This window comes from Ailuropoda melanoleuca, chromosome 6 (genome assembly GCF_002007445.2).
Source record: "Ailuropoda melanoleuca isolate Jingjing chromosome 6, ASM200744v2, whole genome shotgun sequence".
Classification (NCBI taxonomy): domain Eukaryota; kingdom Metazoa; phylum Chordata; class Mammalia; order Carnivora; family Ursidae; genus Ailuropoda; species Ailuropoda melanoleuca.
The window spans coordinates 102,477,502-102,487,212 of NC_048223.1; the positions used below are offsets into that span (position 1 = coordinate 102,477,502).

General features: G+C 60.2%; 2 protein-coding genes across 2 annotated transcripts in view; one reads left to right on the forward strand and one right to left on the reverse strand.

The window, feature by feature from the left end:
* TLX1 (T cell leukemia homeobox 1) overlaps positions 1-5,815 on the forward strand; it is a 6,445-nt gene extending 630 nt beyond the window's left edge. Inside the window, 4 exon segments of the mRNA XM_034663151.1 lie at positions 1-2; positions 4-179; positions 2,282-2,483; positions 4,669-5,815. The exon segment at positions 1-2 is cut by the window's left edge and continues 630 nt beyond it. Of these exon segments, the coding sequence (XP_034519042.1) occupies positions 1-2; positions 4-179; positions 2,282-2,483; positions 4,669-4,891 (603 nt within the window). The 3' untranslated portion in view covers positions 4,892-5,815.
* A 1,119-nt stretch (positions 5,816-6,934) lies between these two features.
* LOC117802816 (collagen alpha-1(I) chain-like) lies at positions 6,935-9,700 on the reverse strand. The gene is made up of 3 exons (XM_034663618.1): positions 9,683-9,700; positions 8,622-8,682; positions 6,935-8,542 (listed from the first exon to the last, which is right to left on the reverse strand). The coding sequence occupies exons 1-3, from the start codon at positions 9,698-9,700 to the stop codon at positions 7,947-7,949; spliced, it is 675 nt and encodes a 224-aa protein (XP_034519509.1). The 3' UTR covers positions 6,935-7,946.
* Positions 9,701-9,711: the final 11 nt, after the last annotated feature.

The window sequence follows — 9,711 nt, forward strand, 5'->3', positions numbered from 1 at the left end:
GGTGATCCGGGTGCCGGCGCATAGGCCGCTAGCCGGAGCCGTGGCCCACCCTCAGCCGCTGGCTACCGGCTTGCCCACCGTGCCCTCCGTGCCTGCAGTGCCGGGTGTCAACAACCTCACCGGCCTCACCTTCCCCTGGATGGAGAGTAACCGCAGATACACAAAGGACAGGTTCACAGGTGAGTCCGGCCCGCGCGCGCCCCGCCTGGCCGCGGCCCGGGCTCTGCGCTACCTCTCCCTCGCCCGGTGGCTCCCCGCAGCCCCCTCTGCGCACCGGGTTGCCCAGCTCCTCTCGGTGCTTCCCCCAAGTGCAGCCGCCCGCCACCTTTCCACGCTCGCGGAATTGCCAGGCTCGAAGAGTTCTCCCAGTCTGGCCCCTCTCCGTCTATCCCGCGGGACCCCTACTCTGAAAAGCGCTCCCCATCCCCTCTCGGAGTCCCTGGGCTCAGTCAGGCGGAGGGAAGGGGGATGTAGCTTCGGGACTACCTTCCGCCGGCATTTGGGGCTCGGTAATCTTGCAGAAAGGGGCGCGATGTGAACAGTTTCTTCCGTCCCGGCCAACGTTCTCTGGCTGAGGCGGCGAGCCCCAGAATCAGACGCGAGGAAAGAACAGGTTCCCCACCTCACGGTCCCTACACACACACACACACACACACACACACGCACACCCCACTTCGCGATCGGAGCTCCAGTGCCCGTTGCGGGGCCCGGGAGAGGCCCCGAGCCTGAGTGAGGCAGCAGAGCGGGCGGGCCGTTCTTCCCGGACTGCGGGCTTGGTCCAGGTCGGTGTAGCGTGAGGTTGAGCCTCTTGCTTGATTTTCGTTCGGTCGCGGCACGGCGTCCTCCCCTCCGGGCCCAGCCCTGTTCCCTCCAGTGTGAATAATGCTCCGGCCTGGCCGGCGATCGATCGGCGAAGGCCGAAGGACAACTCCTGGGACGATTACGCCCTCGGCGGCGGCCGGCTGCCTGCCTCTCCGCTGCCAGCTCCGCGCCTTCCTCGGTTCGCGGGGCTCCGGCTCCCTCCGCTCTCGCTTCCGCTCTCGGCGCTCAGCTCTCGCTCACGCGCGGGCCCCTTTCTCCGGCCTCACTTCCCGCTGCCCCTTAGCATTCTTAGGATCCGAGGCTACGATCCTCGATCCTCCCGCCCAGCCCAGCTCCCATGCCCGCTGAGAAGTAACCACGAGTTGAGCCTGGGTTCCTGGCCCGGCCTTCGAGAGAGGAGGCAGGAGGCACGGGCCAATGCCGATGGCGACGCGGGACTCCCATGGGGCTCGGGATCCGGGGCCCAATGGTGGAAAGGAAGTAGGCATCTTAGAGCTACCCCCTCAGCTAGGCGACCCCAAGGCATCCCAGGCCCCCTGCTCCTGTTCGGGGCCTTGGAACCTTGGCTCACAGGCTAGGTCTGTGGCAAAGGCGGGGGGGGGGGGCAGCAGAGGCAATACAGCCTTTCTGCTCTGGGCCTCTAGGAAGGACCTTGCATTCAAGGGACCCCAGTGTCCCAACCCAAGTCCTCTCAGGCCTGGGGAGGTAGAGCCTGCTGCCCATTCCACTCCCCCAACCCAGGCCAGGCCAGCCTTGAGGGGCTGTAATGGAACCCTCAGCCTAGAACCCACTGCTCTTGGGTCTCTAGTGAAAGGTGTTCCACGTAGGACCTACCTAGCGGAGCCACCGCACAGCCTAATCTTGCTTCAGGCCTGAAGAAGGTTGTGAGGACGTGAATAACTGTCACCTTGTGTTGCCCTGTGACCTGTACGTGTCTGCCTGTGTGCCTGTCCCTGTGCTTGTGTGTCAGACTGGGAGTATAGACCTATAATTTGCCCCTGTGGTATGTGATGTGTCTGTTGCTGTGTGGCGGTGGCTCAGGTCAGGACCCAGGGCACCGCCCCCCCCCCCCACCAAGCAGCTTCTCTGAGGCCAGAGGCCTGGGGCAGTGGGGGCCTGAGACCTTTAGCTCCCCTCAGACATGCCCCTCAAGGAGACTGGGGAGGCGACGGCGCCGGTTCTGGTTGGGCCCGTGGGAGCCCCGGGCTAGAGAGGCCTCCGCGGCGGCGGCGGTGGCGGCGTCGGCCTGGCGGGCGGGAGGGGCCGTTTCCCGCCGTGGGCTCGGAGCTGAGGGCTGACGGGAGGATCACGGCCCCGCTCCTGGGGTCTAGCCGCTGCGCTCGCTGACCGCGGGGAGTCGGGCCTGGGACGCCTCCTGACGCTCTGCCGCTTGCCTCTGCCGTCTGTCTGTCTCCCGCTCCAGTGGCCCTCTCACCCTTCACTGTAACACGCCGTATAGGTCACCCCTATCAGAACCGGACGCCCCCCAAGAAGAAGAAGCCGCGCACGTCCTTCACGCGCCTGCAGATCTGCGAGCTGGAGAAGCGCTTCCACCGCCAGAAGTACCTGGCCTCGGCCGAGCGCGCCGCCCTGGCCAAGGCGCTCAAAATGACCGACGCGCAGGTCAAAACCTGGTTCCAGAACCGGCGGACGAAGTGGAGGTGAGCGCGCTGGGAGGGCAGCTCTCTGCCCCGGGGTCTCTCCTGGGGCGCTCACATCCCCTTCGCTTGCCGGCTTCTGATCGGTTCCCTGCTAGGCTCGCCGGGAACCGGGAGCAACCAAGGCCCATGCCCGCGGTGAGGCTGGAGAGCCCCGGCTGTTTTAGCGGAGGCTTCTTGGCTTTCTGGCCGACACACTCAGTGCGGTGTAGACGCGGGTGGTCTTCGCTGCTGCTTGGGGAGACGGGGCTTGACAGTCCAGGCAATCCGGACTTTGGGGATCAGTGAGTCCTGAGGGACTTTTGTTTGCGCAAACTCGAGCTTACAGAAATGCCTCCTCCGTCCCGGAGACTGGAGGCTGGATGGCCCGCGGCTTGTTTCTGCTCCCCAGCCGGGGCTCCAGGCGGAGCGGCCAGGCCCCAAACGACGGGCCTGAGCCCTGCTGACTCCCTCCTCCCCAGGCACTCCGACTGGCCCTCACGCGGCAGTCCCCCACCCTGGAAGAGGAAAATCAATCCGCACCGGCTGTAGCGGGGTTTTGGAGAGTCCCACTGAAAGGGGGATCAATCAGGAGCAGATGGGTGTGTGTGGGTGTGTGTGTGTGCGAGAGAGAGACACACACACATTTACCCTTCTCCCGTCACACACCCACAACCACACTAACCCCCCCCCCAATACATCTCTCTCTCTCTCTCTCTCTCCTAACGCGTCCCACGCTCCTTGGCGGACTTATTCACCGCACGCACCGGCGCTTTCTCTCCAACGGCACCCACTTGCACCCCTGCACCCTCCCACACGTCTGGCCCGCATACTCCGTTCCACACACGCGATAAGTTTCTCACTCGCTTAGGCCTCACGGGGGAGAGCGCAGGAGAGTCTGGGCGAAGTCCGCGGCGCCGGGCGGGTGGGCCTAGAGCTGGAGGAAGGAATTGGAGTTTCCTCTTTTTCTGAATGAAGGCGAGCAACCTGCCCGGATTCCGCCGTCATGGCCACAAAGGAAGCCACTACCCCACCACTCTGTGGCTAGGGAAGAAATGGGGGTTATAGCTTCAGACCCCTGGAAGGCTGAAGTAGCAACGGCTAGCCGGCTAGCCGGATAGGGGTGCGGGCACTAGCGCTCCCAAGGCCCCACCAGGCTGCAACCTAAGGGAGGGGAGGGAGCAATGCAAGCCCCTGGGAGAGAGGGGCACAGAGAAAGAGAGTGGCAGGCAAAGAGAGGGGAGGGGGCAAAGATAAATAGCCCACCCCAGGAAGAAAAGGAAAAACCAGGAAGCCTGAAGAAGTCTTAGGATAATAAAGGAAAGCAATGGATGGTTAAACATTCATTTTCGTTTCAAACAAATTATCTTAACTCAGAGAACGGAGGGAGGGAGGGTGAGAGAAAATAGGAGATAAAGACACAACGCCTAAAAGGAAGAGAACGAGTCAGTTCTTCAAAAGAGAACGAGGCAGTTTGAAATGCAGAGCAGAAGGGTAGGATGAGAGAAAGACACACGGAGCAAAAGGCAAGAAGGGGCAGCGGGAAGGAGGCGAGCGGCCACCGCTGGGAGAGGCCCTTGCCGGCTTCGTGCGGCTTCATCGATCGCCTACAAATTGCTTCTGGAGGCCCCCGGGACTCCCATTAGGTCTGTCCACCTTAGAGACAGACGTTTGATCTCAGTTGACGGGGTGGAGGGGAGGCATTAAATGGACTAAGTGAGTCATCGCCTCCCTGGACCGCCTCGGAGGAAGGCGGCTGGTCCGGTGGGAGTCCCCACAGGGCACAGGGCTCAGCGCAGGAGGCAGGAAACCTGCGACAGGATTGCAGAGAAAAGGGGGAGAAGAGAGGTCAGGCCAGGCTGCTCTTAATCCGCTGGCCCTTGTCTCTGCCCTGGGCTGGTGGGGAGGGTGGGGTGCTTCAGGGTTGGGACAGCAGAGTGGGGAGAGGCGAGATGCCATCCTAGGCTAGTGGGAGTCAGGGAGCCCGAGACACCTAGGTCTAGCAGATTTTCCCACAGCTCCCCCGGGATACCCGCACTTCGTTTATTTTTGGGTTTTCCAGTTTTTGTTGGAGTCAGGACCCTCAATATAAGGGTGTGTGTTAAAGGGGACAAAGCTGGAGCTGGGGGTTGTGAAAGGAGCAGTGCTCTTCCAGGCTATTTCCCCGGAGCGCACCCGAAGGGTCGGTAACGGCTTGTCCCCGGTGCAGGCGGCAGACCGCCGAGGAACGTGAGGCTGAGAGGCAGCAGGCCAACCGCATCCTCCTGCAGCTGCAGCAAGAGGCCTTCCAGAAGAGTCTGGCACAGCCCTTGCCCGCTGACCCGCTCTGCGTGCACAACTCTTCGCTCTTCGCCCTGCAGAACCTGCAGCCATGGTCCGACGACTCCACCAAGATCACCAGCGTCACGTCGGTGGCGTCGGCCTGTGAGTGAGCTTGCCTGCTCCGCCCCGCGAGAGCCCGGGTCCAGCCAAGGGGTCACGGAGGCTGAGAACCAGGACTCCGTCTCCCCTGCCTCCCGCTTCAGACTGCATAGGGGAGGGGAGCGCGGCGCCCCCCTGCACCGGCCTGTGCGCTCCTGCCGACACTGTTTTCTCTTTGATGGGAAGAAAAAAAAAAAAGAAGAAAGCGGGAGACAGGGACACGGGACCTCCTTCCAGCCGCCTAAGTGGTCCCGTGTCCTCTGGAACTGTTCAGAGTCCTCTCAGTTTGCGTCTATTTTATTTTATTCGGATTTTTAAGGTGGGACTGAGAAAGACAGAGGGTGGGAGGGAAGAAGAGCTTCTGAGGTCTTCAGAGGACAGAATGGGCTGTCATTTGAACTTGCTCTGGGGAGACCCCCTCTGTATTCCACTCCCCATCACACACGACACTCAAAGGCCCTCCCAGAGGTGATGTTACTGTCCCTCCTGGTGTCCCCCAGAGTCAAACACAGAGGACCTATGGCAGAGTGTCATGCACACATAGGGCCATAGCCTTCATACCCTTGACTCTCACTATCGGGCATAAGCTAGGGGCGACCCAGCTTCATTGCGAAGAACAGCATGGCACTTCTCACAAAGACAAGGCTACGGCCGCACTGGGACACACTATCCCAAACACAACAGCGCCACGGCCCCCAGGCCCCCATCACACATCCTAGCCGCACCCAGGTACGCACAGGCAGGTTTCATACAAACTCAGCCTATTTCTCCAGATCCTGTTCATAGGGGAGCTTAAGTTATGCACTTATAAGGTGTTTTCTGTGTAACCATTTTATAAAGTGCTTGTGTAATTTATGTGAAAAAAAATAAAAGCCTCCGGATCCGGAGTCAGGGCTGCCTGCTCTTGCCGAGCCCAGCGCCGTGCAGATACTTGGATTGGTGTGAAACGGTGCTGCTGGGGCAGCCGCTGGTGTCTTCGCAGGAGGGACATCTGGGGGCCAGGGCCTGCCGGCTCTGGGGGGAGGGAAGGTGGGGGACAAACAGAGAAGGTAGACCCGAGGGATGGAAGGAGTGCCAGGCTCTCCTGGGACGACTAGTGCTCAAGAGGGTATACTGACTTTGGGTGTGAGGATTGCAGGTGTGAATTGCTTGTGATGGTGTGGACAATCAGGATGACACTGATAATGAATGTAATAGTGTTTAAGTGTGTCACTGTGTTTGCAATTATTGTAAGTGCTAATTTCTGCATGAGTTGCAAACCGAAACTATCATTGTACAAACAAACTTGCAGTGGTGTGTGTGTAACCATGTGTGAATGTGATTGTGTCTTTTTGGGTAATTGTGATCACCCACCCGTATTTGTGACTGTGTATGAATCATGTGGTAATGTGTGTGTGAGTATCTATTCGTTTCTCCTCGTGAATCTATTTTTGTGTTAAATGTGTGAATGTTTGTAATTGTGAATCGTCTGTAATTGTATGAATATAATTTTGTGTTGTATGTAATCGTGCGCAACACATAATCATGTGTGACATGTAATCATGTGTGACATGTAATCGTACATGAGATGTGTATTTTACTGTATATATGTGTGTGACAGTATGTAATGAGGGAGTGAATTGGGGGGAGTGTGGCTCATTGTGGGTGACTCTGAAGTTGAGTGTGTGTGGTTGTGACTGAATGGGTGTAATTGTGCAATGCTGGTGGGGGGGTCTAAGGTGGGCTACACTGCGGGGGGCTACCAACATTTGCTAGGAGTTCCAGGGTTCTAGGCCCTTACCCAACAAGCTACACAGGTTGGAGCTCAGTGAGTCAATAACTAGGCCAGGATCCTCTGTGGTGGTCTAAGTAGGACTTCCCACTCCCAGCACTAGTCTGGCCTGGGAAAGATCTGAGTAAGTGACCTTCAGGGAGGCCCCAGACCATGCCAGCCAGGAGAGCAGCCACAGTACACAACACTCCCTTAACATCTAGTCCCCCACCTACTAGACCAATCTCGGGTGCACAGAACTGACTTGGACCTGCTTTTTTGGAAGAATTGAGGTGGTAGAGGGTCTGGAGACATGCCATCCTGGGGGAACAAAGTGGAAGGATAGGAGGCTCTTTCTTTGGGATGGGAGAGTGAGAAAACTCTGTGGCTAGAAACCAGGAGTGGGTGTGGGTCTTGTTCAGGTATACAGAGCTGTGTGTATCCAGAGGGGTTGGGGAAGTCACAGAAACCATCGGAGACACTGTCCTTCATCCCTACCCAGGCAGCCATCCTGGACCTGATATACCAGAGGGGGACAAAACACGGCAACCTCCCACCCTAGGAAGCCCAAAGGGAAATGTGTCTAGGAGGGGCAGTGCTCATCCATCTCTCACCCGTGGCCCCCTTGGAGCCTGATCTCCTCAGAAGAAGAGGATTCTGGGTCCAAAGGACTAAGGCTGGCCCTCCTGCTCCCACCTCCCAGGCCCACCGGCTGACCAGGCAGGGCCCTGACAAGCTGTGTTGGTCGTGGGGAGAAGGTTCTGGCCACAACATGGGGTCTGTAGCCAGCCTCCAGCCTGCACCAGCTGAAACACCCAGGACCAGGCCGGGAGGAATCCGGACATGGCCTCCCGGAAGCACCGAATTTGTTTCCATCTGCCTGGGCAGGTCTGTCAGATCCCTCCTCTCCCGCTGGGACTGGAGTCGCCTGGCCCACACCTTTTCCGTGTGGTGCCATATCTTCTTTATTTGTGCTTTTAAGATGCGCTTTTAGTGCCTCCCAGCTGTAAGATTCCAGAGTCTCTCTGAACCTCAGAAGAGACTGGAGCCTTCCTCCCACCTCCCAGTCCTCAGGATCCCTGGAGAGGCTGCTGGCCCCGGAGGCTGCTGCATACTTTCTGGCCATAGACTGTCCAGATGCGGGGCGACGCAGGAGAGCGGGGCTGCAGCCCGGCACAAACACGACCCCCAAACCGGCTCCAAAGTCCAGGCTTTGCCTCCAACCCCTCCTCCCCTCTTACAAGACAAACTGAGCAAAATGAGGCATCATACACCCCTCCCCGAAATACCTCTGCTTCCCGGATCTTCGCCAACAGCTAGGGTTCACACTCAAAACCACACGGGGCGAATGCCCCCTCCCCGCCCCACTGCTCCCGGACCCCGTCCAGCTTGTCGGGGACTCGCGGGGAGGTGGGCATCCGGCAGGCGGGGATCCCCAGCCCCGGGGCCGCGCGCCCGTTGCTGGAGGCCAGCCGGCTCGGCGCTCGGCTCCCGGGGCACGCGTTGACTCCGGGCGCTCGCTGGCTGCGGGAGGCCGGGTTCGCGCGCTCTCCCCGGGCCCCTCCCGCGCTCCCAGGCCCTCGGGCGAGGCGTCCCAGGGGTGCCAGACTCCCCGGGGCACCGGGGCTCTCAGCGCCCAGGGGCCGCGCACGACTGCCCTGTCTCCGCCAGGAATTCGTTGGGGCCGAATCTCCGCGAATCCCGCGTCGGCCGAGGGCCGAGGCAGCGGGGAAAGGCCGGGACGGCGGCGGGGCCTGCCAGGGGGCAGCCGGCCCCGCACACCCCGTCCCGACGGGGGCGAAGGCTGGGGGGGAGTGGGCTGCGAGGGTCACAGTCAAGGCCCACCGCCCACAGCCGAAAGAAAGCTCACAACTCCCGGCCTGCCACAGCGCCTGCCGGAAACGGTCAGTCTCTGTTCAAAAATAGAGAAGGAACTCAGTATCCGAGTAATTGTGTGGAAAGGTGCGGAAAGAGAAGAGCAATCAACGAACCTGTCTGAGCAGAAAGGTCCGCTTCCTTCCCTGGCTTGAGTGAGCCGACTGCACCGACCCACTTCGGCAGCGACTGAGCCCTGAGCACTCGCTCAGATCAGGCACAGCCCAGCGCGGTGGCTGAGTGGGTGGTGGCCTGCAGGGCCCAGAAACCCAGGCAGGGCTGGGGTCCGAGAGGCCCGTGCTGTGCCGCCGGTGGTACACAGAGAATCTGGCTCAACCTGTTAACTATAATAGCGGCTTTGTGCCGATCTGCGCTCGGGGGCTGTGTGGGCATGGCCTGAGCACTGCCTTGTGACGCCCCGACTGTGGTCGCAGGTGTGGGGTTTGCCCCGGGCCCAGCACTCAGGAGGGCATCCTGTTGACGGCGTGACTTGCAGGTGGGCAAGGTATGTTCCAGGTGTATGAGGGACGAAGAGGGACCTCCCTCCGGGCTGTGCAGAGCTGGAGCAGTTGGTATACCCGCAACGCTATGGGGAGGGGGGAGCTGGGGCCCTGGGTCTGCCTTGAGGGCTCCTCAGGCAGATGCGGGAGGAAACCCCCTCTCTCTTGCTCTGCTTCCCCTGCTCTCCTCACCCACCTTCACACACTTCCACGTAGCCTTTGGAGTCTTGCTCCTTAATCGGCTCGGAGTTTTGAGCCCCACAGTCAGGTGGCTGCCCAGGCAGCTAACAAGAATTACTTCTGCTTTTCCCGCGTGGCTTGAATCTGCTGCCCAATGCCAAGGCCCCTGGCACCACTCCTTGCACCCACCCCTGGACTCCTCATTTTGGGGAGCCCGATAGGAACAGAGGGAGCAAGGGCTAGAGCCAGTCTGGATTTTCCAAAGAGCTCAGAGCAGAATCGTAGGATGGTGTGCTCCATGCAGGGGGTAGGTGGTGAGTGCAAGGAGGCGTGGGGTACCCATGTTATGTTGAGGGGTGCCTACAGACCCACGTCTCCTCAGTGCATCACTCTGTACAACCTCACAGACGGCCTCCCCCACAACTGGGATGTGCGATGCTGCTCAAGGGGAGGGAGCTACAGGTGTGCGGGCGCTGGGCACACACACTCATGCGTACAGTCTCCGCTGCCGGCATTCTCAGTTCCC

What these genes read in the sequence shown, in the direction of transcription:
- LOC117802816 (XM_034663618.1), bottom strand. An exon ending in GGACCTTTCTGCTCAGACAG is followed by an intron (nt 8,543 to 8,621) that starts GTTCGTTGATTG and finishes ATTTTTGAACAG; the next exon opens with AGACTGACCGTTTCCGGCAG.